The sequence below is a fragment of the Aythya marila genome (assembly GCF_965140915.1).
Source record: "Aythya marila genome assembly, chromosome: 6".
In the NCBI taxonomy this organism is placed as follows: domain Eukaryota; kingdom Metazoa; phylum Chordata; class Aves; order Anseriformes; family Anatidae; genus Aythya; species Aythya marila.
In genome coordinates, this window is record NC_139047.1 from 9,109,897 (window position 1) to 9,131,295 (window position 21,399).

Genomic DNA, 21,399 nt, shown 5'->3' on the forward strand with positions numbered 1-21,399 from the left:
TGTCAGCCAGCTGCAGGCTGTACTTTTTATGGGAGGTGGATGTCAAAAGCATTAAACATTTTGCCCATGTTGACATCATCTATCAAGAGCTTTCACTGCATAGAAGGCCAACTCTATTTTTGATCTTCCTTTTATTGTAAAGTATTTACAAAACAAACTCTTGCTACTGTGGATGCTTCTTGCTGGATCTCATTTTGTGCCTGTGGCCTTTCTGATTTGGCCGGTGCTGGCTTGGAATACTACTCCTCAGTAATCCGATCCCATTTGCACTTCTATGTGAATCCTCTCATGCTTCATGTCAGTGAAGAGCTCCTGATTTACATCACTTTTCAGAGGGGTAGCTAGGTTTCCTTAAATGCTATTAAGAAGCTTGTATTCTTTTGTAACTCCTTCCCAGAAGAGGGGCTTAAAATCCCTTTGACAACCAGGTACTGTAACTGATTCCACTAACAGCTCACCAGTAGCTGCAGCCACTTAATATTCCTAATATTCTTAGCTAAAAGAAAGCCACCTCACAAGAGTATGTATAATATATCTCTTTTATCTTCTACCTAGAGTCTTATGTTAGAACACTTTTTCTCTGCTCCTGAACGTCGGAGGAAGTGTATGGAGCTGGGATACACCAGGCAGTATCTGCTCCATCTTCCTTCCTCTGTTGTTCAACAAACTATATGAATATTTCAGTTCTATATGTTAACCTACCAAGTTTCTGACATTCCTCCTAAATAAGTACTTTGGTCTGAAGTCTGTATTACGACTTCAGCTGTGCTCGATAACTCTTTATATTTCTAGTGTTCATAAACAGGCATTTAATATTTTCTTCAGAGGAACGGATGATGCTCCCGTTGTCCCGCTGACTTTGCTATAAACAAGACAATGACACTTTGGGGGATAACATTGTCCTGTTCAGCATTTGTGACTCAGTGACATTTTCTGCTTTGCTGAGCCAAAGTTTTGCAATTCTGTTAGTCAACAGCAGCACTCATCGGCTGTTTTCAGATCTCTGAGATTTCACCACAGTGTTTTTTTTTTTTTTAAAAAAACAATGTCTACTCACAATTACTACTCTTTGTGCTTGAAGTCAAACCTTTTAAAAAAAATAAAACACAGTGACTTGCATTTTACAAAAAACATTTCAGCATTTTCAGTTGGATGTGCTTTTCAGTAAATTCTTATTTTGTCAGAGCATGTGCAGGATCATTTATCTCTAAGTTTGGTGATGCTTGAGGAAAGCTTTTCTCTCTTCATTGGCTCCTTGTGAGCACCCTCTCAACAGTAAACCTATGAAGACATTTTCTTCTGAAACTCAGGCTTTTCTGGGAGCTAAAATCCTTGATATCCCAGTCTCTTCTGCCCTCTGGTAGGGGATGGCACCCAGAGGCCCTTGGCACCCTATTTCCTATGGGTCTATGATTCTATGACTTGGTGGGTAAGGCACAGCACACGTTGCACTGTGGTTCCCACCAACTTCCACCCATCTGCCTCTTCGCTAGGGATTGCATCCGATTGCAAAGGAACCGAACCGCCCGTTCTGACACCTCGCCTTCCCCTCCCCAGACTCTTGCACTCCTTCGATTCAGTGCGCTCAGGTAATGATAATCACTTCCAAAGAGAATCTCACTTGTTCCCCCCTTCCCTTACTTGTCTCAAACAGTAGTTGAGAGAGGTGAGAAGAAGGACGTGGTGTTTCTAATCGACGGCTCAGATGGTGTCAGAAGAGGTTTCCCTCTGCTGAAGACCTTTGTCCAAAGAGTTGTTGAAAGCCTGGATATTGGCCGCGACAAGGTCCGTGTTGCCATCGTGCAGTACAGCAATGCCGTACAACCCGAGTTCTTACTCGATGCCTATGAAGACAAAGCAGATATAGTCAGTGCCATCCAGGGGCTGACAGTTATGGGAGGATCTCCTCTGAACACCGGAGCAGCCCTCGACTATCTCATCAGGAACGTGTTCACGGTGTCGAGTGGCAGCAGGATAGCTGAGGGTGTCCCACAGTTCCTGATTCTGCTCACTGCTGACCGGTCCCAGGATGACGTGAGGAGGCCCTCGGTGGTCCTCAAGACAAGCGGCACAGTGCCCTTTGGCATCGGGATTGGAAATGCTGACCTCACAGAGCTGCAGACAATTTCCTTCCTCCCGGATTTTGCTATCTCTGTGCCTGACTTCAGCCAGCTGGATTCGGTGCAGCAGGTCGTCTCCAACAGAGTCATCCGGCTGACCAAGAAAGAAATAGAGTCACTTGCCCCTGATCTGGTTTTTACATCACCCAGCCCAGGTGAGAAGATGTTTGTGTCTGCACCAAGAGCCAGCGGCAAAATATGATGTTTAGTAACATCATGGTTGCAACACAAACAGAAAAGCAAAGATGGTCATGGCTACACATCCATCTTGATCTCACTGTTTCACTATTTTTTTATTTTTTTTTTTGGTGTACTTAGGGTTAGTAGGAACTATGTCATTTATCTGAGCAATGTTTAATTGTGGTCCTACAAAGTGGTTCATGTTGTATCCACATGGAAGGTACATAAAGTGAATGCCAGGACTTTAATCTCATTTAAAGTCAATGGGCTGTTATTTCAGTCCATACTATTCCTCCCGGAATGGAAATTGCAATATTTAGATGCTACAGGGACACCTCCACACAACTGCAAATCCAGGTCACCTTTCTGCTAAATGTGAGACCTTCTTCTGATGTGTCTAACATTTGCTATGCTCATTCACAGAGGGAAGGGAGAGTGGAAAAGGATCAGATCTTCCATTTCTGGTCTCGCTTTGAATGAAACCCATCCAGTGTAAACCTGTCCCGAAGTCGTGAAGGGTACCCAACCCTGATGAGTCCCTTCGAAATCCACCATCCTACTCTATCTGTCCCTTCCCTTCAGTCAGTCTGCTTTCCCCCAGCCTCATTTGTCGGTGTGATACTCAGCAATAATTCAGGCTTTGACCTGAATTATCACTGCAGAAAATGTTTTCTTGGAAATAGCAGAAGCTAAGAGAATAATGGGATAGAAGCTGTCCTAGAGGAGAAAGCCAAGGAAAGAGGGGTGGTACCAAGTGTAAAGCAGCCCCAGGCTGTCTGGCAGCCTGCCCTGAGTAAAGAGCATCACCGAGCTACATTTCCTTGTGTGGAGATCCCACAAAAAATTATTGTTCCATGTTTTCCCTGCTCCCTCTTGCTTCTTTTTCCCTGGAAAACACTGTTCTGCATTCTTGCACTGCCTGAGAATGCACCGAGCAGATTGGTCCAGTCTCTGGGTTGAACCCAGAGCTGCCTGCAGGGCCTCCCAGGAGAAATCACGGGGAAAGAAACAATGAGCATCCTCCCCGTGGCCAAAGGCACGGGTCAGTGATGTAGATGATGAGCTTAGCTGCCCCCCGTAGGCAATGCCCGGTGCATCCTCTGACTGCTGCCTTCTTTTCCGCAGCGGGTGTGAAGAGGGACGTTGTGTTCATGGTCGACGGCTCCCGCTATGCTGCCCAGGAGTTCTACCTTGTCCGTGACCTCATCGAGAGGATAGTGACCAACCTGGACGTGGGCTTCGACACCACCCGGATTTCAGTGGTCCAGTTCAGCGAGCATCCCCATGTGGAGTTCCTGCTCAATGCCCACTCCACCAAGGACGAGGTGCAAAGTGCCGTGAGGCGGCTGCGGCCTCAGGGAGGCCAGCAGGTGAACGTCGGGGAGGCCCTTGAATTTGTGGCAAAGACCATCTTCACCCGGCCCTCTGGGAGCCGTATAGAAGAGGGTGTCCCTCAGTTTTTGGTCATCCTCTCCTCCCGCAAGTCAGATGACGACTTAGAGTTCCCATCACTGCAAGTCAAACAAGTAGGGGTGGCACCTCTGGTTGTAGCAAAGAACATGGATCCTGAGGAGATGGTACAGATTTCCCTTAGCCCTGACTATGTGTACCAAGTCTCCAGCTTCCAGGAGCTGCCCAGCCTTGAACAGAAGCTGTTGACTCCTATTGAGACCCTGACTGTGGACCAAATCAGACAGCTCTTGGGAGATGTGACCACAACTGTAGGTAAGGCCCTGTCACTACCATCTGCCTCTGTGTTGCTGTTCAAGTAAATATTGCCCAACTAGGTAAAAAACTTACAACCCCTTCCCTCTAAGCTAAGGTTTTCCTTAGTTAAAAGCAAAGGCAGCACACATACTATTTTAGGAGACCACTTTTAGATATGTGGACATTCAGCCTTAGTAACTAAATACATTATTTAATTTGATTTTAAAGTCAAAGACTGCAATGTGTGACAATTGCGTATTTAGCAGCTCTCTAGGAAAATCAGACATAAATCTGGGGCAAAACAAAGATGGAAACATTGACAAATCCAGAGAAGACTGTCCAAGAATAAAGCAGATAAGGATCTGAGTAATGCATGCTTAGATATATTAGGCAGACTGTTAACACGTGCATGCACTCACACACAAGCCCTTCTGGAGAAGCTCTACAAAGCACCATGCCTAAAGTTGGCTAAAATATGTTGTGTAGTTTTACATCACTTGAGAACAGATATCACAGAAATCCTCCTACAAAGCTTAAGCAAAGACTTGGCACACAAATAACTCTTCCTCTTCTTTCTTCCCTGTAGAAGTTTCTGGTGAGGAAAAGGACATAGTCTTCCTTATTGACAGCTCCGACAGTGTTAGGTCTGATGGGCTCGCTCACATTCGGGATTTCATCAGCAGAATTGTTCAGCAGCTTGAAGTTGGACCAAACAAAGTGCGAATTGGCGTGGTGCAGTTCAGCAATAACGTCTTCCCTGAGTTCTACCTGAAAACCCACAAATCCAAAAATGCCGTGTTGCAAGCCATCCGCCGCTTGAGGCTTCGAGGGGGTTCCCCTGTGAATGCTGGCAAAGCCCTAGACTATGTGGTGAAGAACTACTTCATCAAGTCCGCAGGGAGCAGGATAGAAGATGGAGTGCCACAGCACCTCGTCGTCATCCTCGGAGATCGGTCCCAGGATGACGTCAACAGGCCCGCTAACGTGATCGCCTCGACGATTATTAAACCTCTGGGTGTAGGAGCCAGGAATGTAGACAGGAACCAGCTGCAGGTCATTACCAATGATCCTGACCGTGTGCTTGTAGTACAGGACTTCACGGGACTGCCAACTTTAGAAAAGAGAGTGCAGAATATTCTTGAAGAGCTTCCAATACTTACAACAGAAACCCCTGGCTTTGTAGAACCTGGTAAGACTGCTATTATTCATCCTGTAGACTTTTTTGCATTGAGCATAGATAGAATTTGTACAATGTGTAAATGTCTCCATAATAACTCCTTCTGATTCCCAACAGTTTAGTCATATTGCTTTAAAGACCATTTTGAAGACTGTCTTCTTGGGCATAAAAAGAAAAAAGAAGGCATAGAATTCAATTTGAAAAGAGATGAGAATATCACAAAAACAAGTAATGTTACATGATGCATAATCAATGTGTTGCATAAACCTTTCTTCTTGTATGGATGTAAGATGGTGCCAAAGACCAAGTAAAGTTTGAAAGGAGAGAGAAAAACAAAACTATTTCACAAAGCACTAAGCATCTGAAATATTATAAAAGTCACAATGTTTAATAACTGCATTTTCTTTATAATTTTTTTTCAGGAGGCAAAAAGCAGGCTGACATTGTGTTTTTGCTGGATGGCTCCATCAATCTGGGGAGAGATAACTTCCAAGAAGTCCTCCAGTTTGTGTACTCCGTAGTGGATGCCATCTATGAGGATGGTGACTCTATCCAGGTAGGACTGGCACAGTACAACTCAGATGTCACCGATGAGTTCTTCCTCAAGGATTACTCCAGTAAGCCTCAGATTTTAGATGCCATCAACAAAGTGATCTACAAAGGTGGCCGCGTGGCCAACACCGGTGCAGCCATCAAGCATCTCCAGGCAAAACACTTTGTGAAGGAGGCTGGCAGCCGAATTGACCAGAGGGTGCCTCAAATTGCCTTCATCGTCACAGGGGGGAAATCCTCAGACGACGGGCAGAGTGCCTCCTTGGCAATCGCACAGAAAGGCGTCAAGGTATTTGCAGTCGGCGTACGAAACATCGACCTGGAGGAAGTCAGCAAGCTGGCCAGCGAGAGTGCCACGAGTTTCAGAGTGTCAACAGCTCAGGAGCTGTCTGAACTGAATGAGCAGGTCTTGGTTACGCTGGCAGCCGCTATGCAGGAGAAGTTGTGCCCAGGAACGACGGATGTTACCAGAGGTAAGCACAAACCTTTCATAACATGCTCAAGTCGCTCCCAGCGGTGGCTTTTAGGATCCAACACATTTTGATGGACTCGTCCAGCCCGTATTTCTGCCTTGACGAGGTATAGGCACGTGATGCCAGACACTTCATCATATTGGCAGGCAACTTGTTCAGTGCCAAAATGCAAAGCGACGGTCCTTGTTCTGCCCACAGTATTTCTCACAGGCCGGTTGAACCCCTTGGCCATTCAGTCCCTGACATGCATGATCTGCTGGAAATAGAATTTTTCATGCTTGATCATCCAGGGTTCCCACTTGACCTTATGAGATATGAGATGTGTACACGAGATAAAGCCAGAGCACTAGTGGTTATAAATTAAGATAAAAGTGCCCTGTCTAATGTCTAACAGAATAATTGGGAAAATCTGAACACTGGCACAGGCTGCCCAGAGCCTGGGGGGTCTCCTCTTTGGAGAGCTTCAGGAGGTGCTGGGACGTGGGGCTGGGCACCCTGCTCGGGGTGTCCCTGCTGGAGCGGGGCTGGGATGACCTCCTCTCTTCTCCCTCCGCATTTCCCTTTCAGAGTGCGACCTAGATGTGATACTTGGCTTCGATGTGACAGACGTCAGGAACGGCCAGAACATCTTCAACGCCCAGAGGAGGCTGGAGCACACCGTCGAGTCTGTGCTGAACAGAATAACGCGCATGCAGAAGATCAGCTGCACTGGCAGCCAGGGGCCTAACGTCAGGGTGGCCATCATGGCCCAGGCCCAGGGTGGGCCCGTGGAGGGACTGGACTTCTCCGAGTACCAGCCTGAGCTCTTCAAGAGGTTTCAAGCCATGAGTACCCGCGGGCCCTATTTCCTCACGGCCGATACGCTGAAATCCTACCAGAGCAAGTTCAGGTCAGCGCCCTCCGGCAGCACCAAAGTAAGTCAAAGCACAGGCCCATGGGAGGGTGCTGGGCAGGAAAGCTGACTTCTGATATGCTCTGTTTGACAAGAAGAGTTGCTCTTTGATAATTTTGGTTGATAACGTGATTGCATATTCATAAATAAAGCCCTGACTTTTGGTCACCTGCTCACTCCCAGCACATTGTCAAGGTCCTGCCCTGACCATTGCTGAGCCAGGGCCCATGGGCACCACATCTGGCACAGAAATCCAAAACTTGGTGGCCCACAAAGGTGGAAAGGGTGTAGCAATTTCCCCATCTCCTCTTGGATAAAGCCCTCCTGGCAAGGATGCCCGTCAGGTTGCTCATGATTGTGCTGCAAACCCAAAAAGCTCAGGATCCTGACATAAATTTGTTTCTCCCCCAGGTCGTAATCCATTTTACTGACGGTGCAGATGACTCGATGGATCAGCTGAGTGCTGCTTCAGTTGATCTGCATAAACAAGGTAGATTTTTACTCTTTAAGGAAGTAATTATAGCCCCTGTTAATGTGTCACATATTTTACCACTATTTCTCATGCATCAGCCACATTTTGACAGCAACAAATAGGATTGAATAGCAAGGATTTCAATAAATTAGCAGTGATTTCTACATACATGAATGTTCTTCATAATCTTCCTGTGATATTTTGCACCCAAGCAGCTATGCAGGCAGGCAATTTGCACCAAAAGAGCTTGTTCTTGATCAAACAACCTCCGTTTGCAGCTGAAGAGGCAGGGAACAGCCCAGCTTCATAGCCAAGGGTGCGCGGGCTCTGCAGAGTGCCACGTCCCATCACAGCTCCTTCTGCTTTGCCCCCTTTCAGGTGTCAATGCTCTCATCTTTGTTGGGCTGGAGCAAGTGAAGAATCTCGAGGAGGTGATGCAGCTGGAGTTCGGGCGGGGTTTCACCTACAACAGGCCGCTGAGAGCCAATCTCCTGGACCTGGAATTTGAGTTGGCGGAGCAGCTCGTAAGTGACTTGGCACAGGCAGCACTGCCTGGCTGTGATGGAGAAAACCCAAAAAGGCTGGATCTGGACCATCGCCGAGTGACACCCTCTTGGCTCCAGCCATCATGTCTCCCTACCTCATTTCTGCTTTTTACAGATGTCATAGAAAATAGAGTTAAGAGCAGATCATGGCATTGCCCTGTCTGGTGCCTGTCCCAGAGGAGCCCTGCTCCTGCTGAGGCTGCAGAGCATTCAGCCCAATGGGACTAGGTTGAATGGAAGAGGTTAAGAAGCTCTCTACAAGTGCTGTGCCAAAAAGTTCACCCTCCATCTATATTTATACTGCTGTTTTCTTAACCTTACTGCAAGTGTGTGGGAAACACCCTCCTGCCTCATCAGGGCTAAAGAAGCACCACTTTCTAGGTTTCATTCCCCGAGCTCATACAGTGCCTGTATATTAGATATGGTTTTGACAGATGAAGGAGTTTTGTTTTCTTCCAGGCAAAAACTCAGAGTTTTACTCCCCTCCCATATACATAGTCTCACTTGAGTTTATTGAAATAATTGTTGTCATCCCCTCTCCACTTCACATCAGAAGTGATGTGATCAGCACCAGAAGCCTCCTTTTCCAGCAGGTTTAATAAAACTAGGTTTAGCCCCCAAGTACGCTATGGTAACCCCTTGCTGGGCCCTTCTGTGTAAAGCAAAGTGCAGACACTTGGGAATGAACCTTGTTTTTTGGGACAAGAACTAGTTTTCAGCCCATCCCCACGTAATCCAGTTGACTTAGGAAAATCCTTTCAAAATGTGAATGTGCAAAGCTGGCAGGAAGCATTTGTAGCCAGCAATGTACTTGGCAAAGAAAAGGATTTTTTCTTTCTAGTGGATGATGCAAAACCAAGCTGTGATTTCTCTGAAACTTTCCTTTTTTTTTTTTTTTTTTGCTGTGTACTTTCAAATTGTTCTCAGCCTGTGGGTTGCTGGTTGCAGATACTTACTGCCACAACTTTCTCTTGCACTATTCCACGGCCTGGATCTGTTTCTTCTGAGATGGGATTGCTCTCTTCAGTGACAGGCACAGTTCTGGGGACTGACCTCCTACTAAATACCTCTGTGACTTTCTGCTCCAGTTGGTTCCCATTTAAACCCTTTCCTCTGACATCCATTAAGAAAAGATAAAGTTGATTTGATTTCCCTAACCACACAACCTAATCTGTCCACAAACACACATCACTTTCTCATGCTGCCGTGGCTGTTTCCAGGTGGAGAGACCCCAAAATGCTGCTGGACCAATGTTATACTTGGCACAGGGGTGATTGCATGGACCTGAAGCCACGCAGGACTTAGGGTGCTGGGGCTCTGCCAGGTTTCTAACACCTTCTGTTGTGCTGTTTGTGTTTCCCTGCAGGACAACATTGCAGAAAGGACGTGCTGTGGGGTCCATTGCAAGTGCTCAGGGCAGGAAGGAGACAGAGGACAGCCTGGCCCCATAGGACAAAAGGTGGGTCACTTCATCTGGGGTGGTAGCACCCCTGCTGAGGGTCTCTGTGTGCCAGTGTCCACTGTGGCGCTGATGGGTGGCTGACACAGGTTGCACTGGGTGATGCTGGCACGGAGCTCATGCTCCTCTTTCTCCTCATTTTTGGCCTATGAAAGAAGTGAAAAATGCTCTGTGTTCTCTTCTAGGGTGCTACGGGTGACATTGGCTACAGAGGCTATCCTGGTGATGAAGGAGGGCCGGTGAGTGATTGTCCTGCTCTGCTTGTGCTGCCCAAACTAGGGACCTCACTGTAGCAAAGCATTCAGAGTTTTTTTCACCAGATATTTTCCACTGGGGATGTGGGGGGAGGATGTGCCCTCCCCAGCTAGTGGCTGAACTGTTGGCCCAGTCCCCAGCTGCTCCTGGGAGGAGGTCAGCGAGGAGCTCCTGGAGAGCCGAGGGGAAGAGCTCCCTGTTTCTGCCCACAACAGCAACAGACAACACGAGTCCCGTGATTTCTTACTAGCACTGTTTCATCCAAACTCTTACCTCACGAGCCCCACGTCACCCCTGGGATAAACAACCCCGCACGCATCACACCCAGAGGGTGAGGCCCAGGCCAAGGGGCCGATGGTGCGCTCCTCTTTTCCAGCACCACAAGCAGGGGCCAAGTGCTGCTGTCAGAGTAAGGTCAGGGCTGGGTTAGACACCTCTGCCGAGCTCTGAGGGGTTCTCGTGGCCATTTTTGGGAAGGAGAAATTTCACAAAGCTCTTTCGTGGCCGAGAGCTTGGCAAGGATGTGCCTCTCTCTGCCGTGAAGCCTTGCAGCTGGCCTCTGCACGATGAAAGCTGCGGGCAGGAGGTGGTGGGGACAGTCCTGCAGACGTGGCCGGGTGCTGACCCCCCAAAACCTGATGCTCTTTTGGCTTCTGTTATTACCATGCAGTGCTTCCACACACATGGGTTGGGACAAACCACTTTGCACGCTTGCCAAAACATGCATGTAGCAGAAGAACCCTGTGCAGCAGGGGAGCCCTGACCATTGCATTTTCCCCTCCGTGCCACAGGGTGAGCGTGGACCTCCAGGAATGAACGGGACTCAGGGCTTCCAGGGATGCCCCGGGCACAGAGGAACCAAGGTAGGTTTGGAAGGGGCCTGCGTGAGCCAGAGCTGCTGCTTCAAAGGGGATCCTCGAGCAAAGCTTCAGGCAGCAGCTGCACCACAAGCTAGGAAAGGCGGTGAAACGTGTAATATTTATGGGTAGCATTCAGCAATGTTAAGGTGATATTTCCTACCGTTTGCTCCGACAGCAGGATCCTCTGGCAGGGAGCAGGGGAGTGCATGGGCTGAGCCCATCAGTTGCAGCTGAGCTACTGAGTCTTTAAAAAGCTGTCCAGCCTTGGACTAAGCCGAGGCTCTGTCCTGCCCCTGAGGTCTGGATTCATTTAAGAAGGGGCGTAGGGAGAGAGAAAAGTCAGTGGTAATCTAAGTAATTTATTTGTGGAGAAAGTTATGGCTAAGGAACGGGCTCTTTTGTTGGATCAGCTGGCTAAAAGCCAGGACACACATATTTTACCTTGGCACGAATGTCTGGGAGGCAGCTGAAGAAGAAGGCTCATGCAAGAGAAAAGCAGGATGGAAAAACCCCATGCAGCCAGCCCTGGCTCTGTGCCCTTCCCCACCACCACCCACAGCAGGCAGCAATGCCCTAATTGCCCTTTTTTTTTCCTAATCTTTTTAGGGCTCTCGTGGATTCCCAGGAGAGAAGGTACGGAGCTATTTCCCCATGCCACAGCAGTGAGCACGAGGGTCTGGGTGCATCAGCATCCACCCCCCACCCCGGCTCCCCCTTCCCTTGGTGAACCTTTGCCCCTTACCTCTCTTCCACAGGGTGAACTGGGAGAAATGGGTCTGGATGGCATTGATGGAGAAGAGGTCAGTCGTTTTAATTACGTTCCTCTTTACAGAGAGTTGTTCTGCTGGCAGGGCCCTGGAAGTGGCAAACACACTTCTAAATCATTTGTTATTTTGCAGGGAGACAAAGGCTTGCCAGGCTCCTCTGGAGAGAAGGGATCCTCTGGCAGGAGGGTAGGTTTCCATCACATTTACTCTCATAAAGGGCTAAAGGGAGGGTGGAAAGCCCCTGGGGGCTGAGGGGAAGTTGCAGCAGAGATGTCCTGGGCATCAGGGGCCACTCGCTAACCCTCCCTTCTTTTCCACAGGGTGACAAGGGGGCCAAAGGCGAACGAGGAGAACGGGGCGACCGTGGGCTCCGCGGAGACCCGGTAACTATTGCTCAGGCATTTTCTTCATTTTCCCCACTTGCTGCCAGCCCTGGGGGTCCCCTGCAAGCAGCTGAGGGCACACGAAGCCTCCCTGCCCCATAGCCCCTGGGACTGGGGGCATTTCTACAAGCGGTGCCCAAAGGCAAACTGGCAGACTGGGATGCAATTGATGGATCTGCAAGCTCAAAGTCTTCTGTTGGTGCAAGGGTTTTATGGCAAGTTGGCACCGACAGAGATGGCATAGGGGTAACACGTGCCTCTTGACACCAAGCTGCCAATCACGGGTTCAATATAGTAAAAACCCCTTTCTGCTTCTTTTTTTTGATGTTGTTAGTTTTCAGCTGAAAAGCTGCATCTGTCTACAACAACAAAATTATGGATTTCACCTAGTTCTGTCAAAAGAAATGAAAAAAAGAAAAGAAATGTTGTTTCTGAGCTATAACAACAGTTTACGATGTCTGACTTTCTTGTCCCACTCACACAGATGTTTCTCATCGCTCTCTTGCTTTCAGGGAGATTCAGGAGCTGATAATACTCAACGGGGAATCAGAGGCCAAAAGGGTGAAATTGGACTAATGGTAAAGTTTCTCTGTTGTCTTTTTTTTCTTTTTTTTTTTTTTTGCAATGGGATGGAACAGAGAAAGTAAGTGAAAAGGTGCAAGACTCTTAAATTCATCTTGCCTATTCAAAAGGAGTATTTTGTTGGAAAATGTTATTGGTTTACAATCAAAACTTCCTTTGGGAAGATATCAGTTTAGATGATGTTTTGTGTAAAAAGTGGTGTTTTTGGTTTTTTTTTTCAATGCCTCTTTGTCCCTGAGAACAGGTTTGTACTTCAAAATTAACTTCATATGCTGTTATGTATCAGTGGGGAAAAAAAATGAACACACTTACCTGGGAAAATTTCAAAACCGACTCATGTTTGGGTCAGTCCAGAATTAAAATACATCCTGAAGTGTCAGAAGGAATTTCCTAAAGAAGGGACTTCTTTGGGTCAGCTTGACCTAGCTCAGAATCTTGATGGAGAGCCTCTGCTGTTAGAGAGATCTCCAGCTATACCAGAATATCGAGTACTTTGTGTGCAGGTGTGAAAGGACACAGCTTTTGAGACATGAGCCTGCTCATCTCAGGGCTCTCACCCATTTTGCTTTTCCCTTAGGGAGAGCCTGGACCCGTGGGGCTGAGTGGCCAAGACGGCGGAGTCGGGAGGAAGGTGAGCTGAGATTTGCTGGGCAATAACTTCTTCCTTCCTGCCTTCCCACGCATTTTGTTCTGCAGTTTAAGGAGTTCAGATTAAAAGGGCGGGGGGGAGGGGGGGATAAGTCACACTCAAAAGGAAAATGCCTGGTGGTTAGCTGGCTTTTATAGACTTTTAAGGTCAAATCCTGATTTTATTCCCACCAGAGTAACTCTGCTAAGACCAGTGGGGCTACAACTGATTTACTCTGGTGAACATGTCCACATTTAGCTGCTAATTTTTAAAAGATAACAACCAAATTGGAGCAAAACCCAAGCCTGGGGATCTGTTCCTTGCTGCCACCAGTCCCTTGCAGTGGCACAACACACAGTCTTGCCTGTCTATGGGCCCAGGGGAATATGAGCAAGGGGAAAGCTTATTTCACAGAATTTTTCTAGGTTGGAAGAGACCTCAAGGTCATCGAGTCCAACCTCCAACCTAACGCTAACAGCCCTCCACTAAACCATATCCCTAAGCTCTACATCTAAACGTCTTTTGAAGACTTCCAGGGATGGTGACTCCACCACTTCCCTGGGCAGCCTGTTCCAGTGATTGTCCTTGCCTAACACATCCCATCATTTCTGTGCTTGCAGGGCATGGCAGGACGCAGAGGACCGATAGGAGTTAAGGTGAGTGTTTGTCCTCCCTCTTGCTGCAGTGGAATTGGGATGGATGCTTCCCCAGCCAGGGATGGCGATGCCATCAGGGCAGCTGACGGGGCCAAAGCATAAAGGGAATCTGTGGATTTATGCCCATTGATTGCAGGAGGTGGATTTCCCCTCTGTTTCTGTGCTTGTTCTTTGTTGTAAACTTCATTCTACAAAATAAATAAATAAAAACTGTTCTTCCCTGCCCTTGGTGTGGCATAAAGCAGTTTCCCGTGCCCCGACATCCCTTGCCCTTTGCCACGTCCCCCCTTGCTAACCCGCTTTGTCCTGTTTTGCACCTCAAGGGTACCAAGGGCTCACTTGGTCAGGACGGGCCGCCTGGAGAACAAGGCATGAGAGGGCCACAGGTCAGTGAGTGGACAGGCATGGGAAGGCAAAATTTATGTCTTGTGTGGTAACATTTGTGTTACCTTGTCACATCTGTGTCCTCAAAGGGTCTTGGCAGCATGAACTGCTGGGAATGGGTGGGCAACACTGCACTCGCACCACCCAAGGTGTGACCTCTTTGGAAACCATCTCTTGGGTGCTGTAATGTTTATTTTCCCCTGTGGTCTGCTGTATTGCTGGTGTGTCTGCCCATGTGTTTTGACACTGTTTCTCTTTCCTCCTGTGCAGGGTCCCCCTGGCCAGCTCGGCACACCGGGCATAAGAGGAGAGCAAGGCGTTCCTGGGCCCAGGGTAAATCCTTCTGCTCGTTCCCAGCCAGGGACCCAACAGTGCTCAGCAAGAAAATCTTGCTGAGCATCATAAGACACAGCCTATTTATCTTCCCGATTCGCCCCCTAGGGCTCCAGCTCAGTTTCACTCTCATGTAGCACACCCTTCCAGTGCGATTCCCTCTCTACTTATGCTAAAGATTTCTAGACTGGGAGTTACAAAAAGGCAGTTAAAGCAACCACAAAGGGGTCAGGACTTCAGGGTATGGCCCATTATGGTTTGTGATGTTTCAGGATGATGAACATCCTTTGGTGACTGGCAGGGCAATCTCAGTGACATCCTCCAGCCTTTGAGACCAGAGTACAGCTACGGGGGTCCCAATAATTTATTTCTCCCTCTGGCCATTTTCCCTAGCAAGGCTCATGGCCATAAAACCAGGCACTTCTTGCATTTCCCTGTCCTGAGCAGGACTTTGCCTATGGCATTTCCTAACCTTGCGTTTCCTAACCGTGAATTCGACTTCTGAATTTCCTACACTGCTTTGAGGGGCACCACCCCTAGTATTCAACACACAATTTATACGGTGACTCAGTTCAGTAGTTTCAGGCACCCAGTTTTATGAACTTGTTGCCAACATGCATCCCTCTCTTTCTGTTCCAGGCTGGTGGTGGGCCACCAGGAACCCCAGGAGAGCGGGGCAGGATCGGTCCCCTGGGACGAAAGGTATGTCTCCATGAGCTGTGGACATCAGCAACTAAAACAGCAATTAGAATAATCCTATTCTGGATAGGAATGGGCTTTAAAAAATACTGGAGATGAACATCTTGGGGCAAATTTAACTCATCTCCATTGGCTTGCACGGTGTGGACTAGAGCAAGGTCTGTGCTCTGGCTGCTCCTTTAGGCTCCTGTTTCGCTGAGCAGAGAAGTCTGTGCAAAGAAACTGGTGCTGATGGGGTGGGGAAGGCTTAGATTTGCCTAGAGGTTTAGCACTTGCTTGAACAGGTGCTCCTTTTTTCAGGGAGAGCCTGGAAACCCTGGACCCAAAGGGCCAAATGGACAGCAAGGCCCACGAGGAGAGATGGTAAGCGTGGCCATGCACTCACACCTTCAAAGCTGCAGGTCCCAACCTGCTCCCTATTGCTCACTTCCACATGGGTTTTACACTTTGCACATGTATGCTAGGTAGGCTTCAATTCACACTTGTAGCTTTAGCACCACTTTTTTCTATTTTTTTTCCCCTAAAAGTAATTTTATCTGTAGAAGGGCTTTTCAAGGGTCTGTGGCATCAGTGAGTTCTTCCTCTTGATGTTGCTGGTTCTGTGAGCTTTAAGCCAGTCCCATATGACTGCATACCAATGCCATTTGCTTTCCCATTTTAGGGTGATGATGGCCGAGATGGAATTGGTGGCCCAGGTCCCAAGGGCAGAAAGGTAGGTGTCTGCTCAGCACCGACATGAGTTGTCACGGACAAAAAACTAGCCAAGAGCTCTATGGACAAGGGCAAAGCCTAGGTGAACTCAGAGAGGTTCAATTTAGGGACAAAAATTATTCCTAAATGTAGCCTGGTGAGAAAATCAGGCAAGATTCTTCAAATCCATCCCCTCTGCCTTTGTCTTGGTTATGCCACTGTATATCATCTCCAAGGAGGAGGTTAATCTGTCTGCATTATCAGCTTCATTTTGCAAAACCCTGTATTCCAATAAACCCTTATGTTTCTTTCAGGGAGAACGTGGCTTCATAGGCTACCCAGGCCCCAAGGTATGGTGCAAGCCATGAACTAAGTGCTCATTTTCCAAACAATGTCTCTGTGACCTAAGGACTTGTGCAGATTTAGAGCTTACATTTCTGTTTTTCCCCACCCAGGGCGGACCTGGTGACCGAGGTGGTGCTGGAGGCCCTGGCCCTAAAGGAAACAGAGGCCGCAGAGTAAGTTTGTGGCACATTTTTCCCCCTGTACATAAATGACCTGAAAGATTTGCACTTCTCCCCCACCTTTTGACCCATGCTCCTGCGAGTCCTCCTGCAGACACTCATGGAGAGGGCTTCTCTGTTCTCTTTCTAGGGAAACGCTGGAGATCCTGGGACACCTGGCCAGAAAGGAGAGATTGGATACCCTGGGCCATCTGTAAGTGCTCATTTTATTGTGGGTGAAGCCTCTGGCTTTTCCCCCGGAGAGCCTCCTGGCTGCCTCTCTGAGAAACACGGTGGTCCCTGTGGGTGCCAGGAGCTGAAAATCATGCCTACTTCCAACTGCACCTGGGCCAAAGTCCTTTTTACTTTATGTGCCACTTAGAACTTCCTCCTAGGAAGATGTCAGATCTTAATTTTCTAAGACCTCATGGAAGAAGTACTTTGTCTCTTACTGTTTCCCTAGCACCCTAGAGAGGCCAAGATGACTTGGATTGTGTGCACATGAACTTACAGCACCTTAAATGTCCCTTTTGGTTGTGGTCTCAGCTAGGTATATTCCTCACCCTCCTGCTGTTGGAGGTGTGTTATCAGGGCATCATCAATTGGGCCAAAAGTGATTTATCCCTGCTGTAGGTGGCATTGCGCAGAGATACCGCTCCTCCTTTGTGTCACCTCCTGACCTAGTGTCACCTCCCTCAGTGCTGTAAGGATGGAGGGAGGCAAGGAGAGAAACCTTGTCTGTCTCACCCTTGTCTGGGCTTAACTTATCCAAACTGTCCCTGTGCCTGTAGCCCTTATAAGGTGTGTGTGAAATCCCCTGGGTAACTGGGAACTTCAGAGGCATTGACCCTTCAAGGAGGAATGTGTCTCACTCTACAGCCAATGTGGGTAGAGTGACATTTCTGGCATAAAGGATCTGACTTGCAATCTAGCACGATTAATAACGAAGGAAGAAAATAGTTCTCACCGTTCCAGGAAACCAAACTGAAAACAGGCAGTTTTTTCCTTAACTTCTTCATGATGCATGGTTAAACAGTCATTCCATCTGGGTTCATGGGACACCCTGAAAATACACATTGCACCATTATTATTTTTTGTTTTTAACAGGGATTCAAAGGTGAAAAAGGACGATCCTTAAGCGTAAGTGTAGCATTGTTTCTGTCTTAGTTTGAAATATATTTTTTTTCATTTTCCCTTTCTAACAATCTTTCATTTTATTTTCTAAAGCAATGTGATCTTGTGCAGAACATCAAAGACAAATGCCGTGAGTACATCAGTGCCTTGCTAATTCCCCATTGCTACCCTTGTCTGACAGCCATGTAACATAACTGGCACTGACTGAACTGATTTTTTTTTCCTCCATCTTTTCCACAGCTTGCTGCTATGGTAAGTCACCATTAGTTCTTTAAATCCTGATGTTCTGGACCCTGAACTGTTGTTCTCCCCACATATGTGGTATGAATGATTGACTTCCACTGAGTACGTTTGGACCCTGACAACTGTCTGGGGCATGTTTTGTTCCCAACACATCTTTCTGGCAGGTCCCAAGGAGTGCCCCGTCTTCCCAACTGAGCTGGCCTTCGCTATCGACACCTCCTCAGGCGTCGGGAGGGAAGTTTTCAACAGGATGAAGCAAACCGTGCTCAGGGTGGTCAACAACTTAACCATTGCTGAAAGCAACTGCCCCCGGGGTGCGCGGGTGGCCCTGGTCACCTACAACAATGAGGTCACCACGGAGATTCGTTTTGCTGACGCCAGGAAGAAATCAGCCCTTCTCCAGCAGATCCAAAACTTCCAGGCAACCCTCACCACAAAGCCACGCAGCCTGGAGACCGCCATGTCCTTTGTGGCCAGGAACACTTTCAAGCGTGCCCGAAGTGGGTTCCTAATGAGGAAGGTGGCTGTCTTTTTCAGCAATGGGGAGACGAGAGCCTCCCCGCAGCTCAACGACGCCGTGCTGAAGCTCTACGATGCTGGGGTCATTCCTGTGTTCCTCACCAGCAGGCAGGATGCGGTTCTCGAGAGAGCGCTGGAGGTTGGAGCCGTTCGCTTTTTCTTTCCTTTTCTGCTTATGACCCCAGCCCGTTTCCCTGGGAGATTGATGGCTTTTATCTGTTGGCTGCTGGTTGGCTTCTACAGGCCTGCTTACTGCTGAGAAAGCAATGCTGTGCAAATGCATCTAGCACGTCTATTAGGAGGAAAATCCAAAATGTCTGGTGCAAAGCACTAGTTGATGTTTCAACGAGCCAGTTGGTTCCTAGACCATGGCTCCAGTATGCCAAGGGTGGTATGAAACAGAAGAAAAGATGGTCCCCACTGTGAAAAAGACCTGACTGAGGCAGAAGGGCAAAGTATGGGAAGGTAGACATGTGGTAGCATCTTTAGTAGAGGGAGAGCTGAGGTCCAGAGACTTAAAGCACCAAAATTCCCAACACATCAAGCACTGGTTCAAGTGTTTGAACCTTTGGGTGGGACTTTTTATGCCTAAGCTCGTCCCATTAACTGACAACAAGTGTATTAGGCTCCTCCAAAAAACAGCATGCTGGGTAGAGAAAATCCCTTAGAGTTGTCCACAAGATTGCCCTCCCCTACTTTGAGCTGAAAATAACCCAAGGCAGCATTACTAACACCACATTTTTTTTTGTTTGCATCTAACCAGATCAACAACACAGCAGTTGGACATGCAATTGTTCTTCCAGCCAGTGGCAGCCAGCTGAATGAAACTATCCGGAGGCTCTTGACTTGTCACGTTTGTCTGGGTAAAGCATCCAATTTCCCCTCTAGACTGTGCCAGATCCTTCTGGTTGCACAGCAGTTGGTTGTCAGTGATGCAGAAGGGAAGCCCAGGGGGAATTCATCCCTTTTGTTGCTGAAGACAAGGGATTTGTACTCTTGGGTTGAGTAGAAAACATTGGCGTTGTGAACGAGGCTCACTGTTCAGTATGGGTGTTCTCCACATTGTGAAGAGAAGCTCTGTTTTTGGCCTGTTACCATTCTGACAGCCCAAATACCAATAGTTCTAAAATATGGCCTTCTGCCATTTATGACAGAGAGCTTCTGGGATGTCTTTGGACAAAAGAGCACATGAAGAAATACTACGTGCACAGCTAAATGTATTTTGGGATGAAATGATTTGTTATCACGTGATGGAGTGGTGAATGTACATGGCTTGGTAGTGTTTCACATGAAACAACAGATTTTAATAGTGACAAGGGAGGGTTATCTTTGGTTCCTCCAAGTGAAACCTGCTGTATTTCTTCCCTAGATGTGTGTGAGCCCGATCCCATCTGTGGTTATGGTAGTCAGAGACCTGTTTTCAGAGACAGACGGGCAGCCCCAACAGATGTAGACATTGACATAGCCTTCATCATCGACAGCTCGGAGTCCACTACACCTCTGCAGTTCAACGAGATGAGGAAGTACATTTCCCACCTCATAAGTAACATGGAAATAAGCTCTGAGCCAAAAATATCTCATCACCATGCAAGAGTGGCAGTTCTCCAGCAAGCTCCTTATGAGCACGAAACCAACTCAAGCTTCCCACCAGTGAAAACAGAGTTTTCACTAACAGATTATGGATCCAAAGAGAAGATTATTAATTACCTAAACAACCGAATGACCCAGCTCTACGGCACAATGGCTATGGGAAATGCAATTGAACACACGATGGCTCACATTTTTGAAAGTGCACCAAACCCTCGGGATCTAAAAGTCATAGTTCTGATGGTAACTGGCCAAATGACAAAAGAAGAACTTGACTACTTGCAGAAGACTGTAATTTCTGCAAAATGCAAAGGGTATTTCTTTGTTGTCTTGGGCATTGGCAGGAAGGTGGATGTCAAGAATATCTACAGCCTAGCTAGTGAGCCACATGATGTGTTCTTCAAATTGGTTTACAAACCAGGAGAGCTTCATGAAGAGAACTTGCTCCGCTTTGGGAGACTGCTGCCATCTTTTATCAGAAGTAAGTAAAACATCCTGCGGCCAGAATATTACAGAAGGAGCAATGCATGACCTCAGTGTGCCAGGCTGGGCCCTCCTGCCTGTTTGTTGGGTGGGCTCTGGCCTGACCACCTCTTTGGGCAGTGGGTCCCACTGAAGTGGTAGTCTCCTGACTACCTGAGCTCCCTGAACAACCAATAAATCCTTCTTCCCAATTTCAGCATAAATGCCATGTCCAGCAGGCATTTGGCTAGCTCAGGCAGAGATCTGGAGTTGCTCTACGCAGATTTAGGGACTAGACAAGCAGGACTCTTTGCTCAACATCATAAACAACATCAGCATGTTTGGGATGTGCAGATTACCTTGAAAATCTGAATCTCAGCTTGTCTTGCAGTAGAATAAGAAGCCAATGTATGCACATATTTCCCTGCAGATAAATATTTAGGTTTGCTTGTTTTGATTTTTCTAGTTACTGCTTACAGGGGTCCTGGAAACTTCCAGCTCTCAGAAGAATGCTGTGTGGTTGGAAGTGCTTTGCTATGAGAATGCTGTTTACACGGGATGGACTAAGACATAAAGCCCTCTAATATCTTGTAGTTACTGCTCTCATGTTTGTGTGTTGGAATAACAAATCTCCCTGCCCAGGATGCTGCACTGACCACACCAAACATCAAGAAATAATCCAAGCTTTTAACAGGAGCAAGCGAAGAGAGAAGAGCTTTTTTAATTCAGAAAGAAATATATGTAGAGCACCGTTGGTAGGTGACCGCTGTCCTCAACACCAGAGTTTAATGCCAGCCTCTCTCCTTCTCTAGGTGACTTTGCTTTCTACCTGTCTCCAGAAATAAGGAAGCAGTGTGAGTGGCTCCAGAACGATCAGCTAGCCAAGAGCTCTGGACATGCTGGACATAAAGCAGTGTAAGTAGTGGTTTGTCTCCAAGAGGATGAGCTGTGCTGACAGCCTGTATCAAAAGAGCAAGAGATTTATCTGCTAAAGAAAGCAGACAAGTGCACGCATATTTTAAATTTGTATTAAACTTCACGTTCATTTATGTATGAAGTAGCCATATGTTATTGTCATCATGCAGGTCAGGATTTCCAGAAATTGTAAACTTGGGCTTTTCAACTCAAAGAACTGTT

The 21,399-nt window shown here is 47.5% G+C and overlaps 1 protein-coding gene and 1 long non-coding RNA gene across 11 annotated transcripts in view; one reads left to right on the forward strand and one right to left on the reverse strand.

The window, feature by feature from the left end:
* COL6A3 (collagen type VI alpha 3 chain) overlaps window positions 1-21,399 on the forward strand; it is a 56,653-nt gene that overhangs the window by 24,625 nt on the left and 10,629 nt on the right. For 9 of the 10 annotated variants that reach the window (XM_082762891.1, XM_082762893.1, XM_082762897.1 and 6 more), the window contains 32 exons: window positions 1,655-2,275; window positions 3,426-4,025; window positions 4,594-5,196; window positions 5,607-6,209; window positions 6,777-7,123; window positions 7,513-7,591; window positions 7,952-8,097; window positions 9,485-9,577; window positions 9,763-9,816; window positions 10,624-10,695; window positions 11,299-11,325; window positions 11,448-11,492; window positions 11,592-11,645; window positions 11,780-11,842; window positions 12,355-12,420; window positions 13,002-13,055; window positions 13,673-13,708; window positions 14,032-14,094; window positions 14,363-14,425; window positions 15,065-15,127; window positions 15,425-15,487; window positions 15,786-15,836; window positions 16,129-16,164; window positions 16,270-16,332; window positions 16,469-16,531; window positions 17,425-17,457; window positions 17,545-17,581; window positions 17,692-17,703; window positions 17,859-18,352; window positions 18,977-19,076; window positions 19,583-20,281; window positions 21,075-21,177. In XM_082762891.1, the coding sequence (XP_082619017.1) occupies window positions 1,655-2,275; window positions 3,426-4,025; window positions 4,594-5,196; window positions 5,607-6,209; window positions 6,777-7,123; window positions 7,513-7,591; window positions 7,952-8,097; window positions 9,485-9,577; window positions 9,763-9,816; window positions 10,624-10,695; window positions 11,299-11,325; window positions 11,448-11,492; window positions 11,592-11,645; window positions 11,780-11,842; window positions 12,355-12,420; window positions 13,002-13,055; window positions 13,673-13,708; window positions 14,032-14,094; window positions 14,363-14,425; window positions 15,065-15,127; window positions 15,425-15,487; window positions 15,786-15,836; window positions 16,129-16,164; window positions 16,270-16,332; window positions 16,469-16,531; window positions 17,425-17,457; window positions 17,545-17,581; window positions 17,692-17,703; window positions 17,859-18,352; window positions 18,977-19,076; window positions 19,583-20,281; window positions 21,075-21,177 (5,506 nt within the window). The remainder of the gene's footprint in view (window positions 1-1,654; window positions 2,276-3,425; window positions 4,026-4,593; window positions 5,197-5,606; window positions 6,210-6,776; window positions 7,124-7,512; window positions 7,592-7,951; window positions 8,098-9,484; window positions 9,578-9,762; window positions 9,817-10,623; window positions 10,696-11,298; window positions 11,326-11,447; window positions 11,493-11,591; window positions 11,646-11,779; window positions 11,843-12,354; window positions 12,421-13,001; window positions 13,056-13,672; window positions 13,709-14,031; window positions 14,095-14,362; window positions 14,426-15,064; window positions 15,128-15,424; window positions 15,488-15,785; window positions 15,837-16,128; window positions 16,165-16,269; window positions 16,333-16,468; window positions 16,532-17,424; window positions 17,458-17,544; window positions 17,582-17,691; window positions 17,704-17,858; window positions 18,353-18,976; window positions 19,077-19,582; window positions 20,282-21,074; window positions 21,178-21,399) is intronic. The other variant, XM_082762899.1, reaches the window with a different exon arrangement.
* On the reverse strand, window positions 1,764-17,383 carry LOC309879325. Its single transcript, XR_014317696.1, has 3 exons — window positions 17,285-17,383; window positions 11,435-11,547; window positions 1,764-1,844 (listed from the first exon to the last, which is right to left on the reverse strand). It is a non-coding gene; the product is annotated as an uncharacterized lncRNA (long non-coding RNA).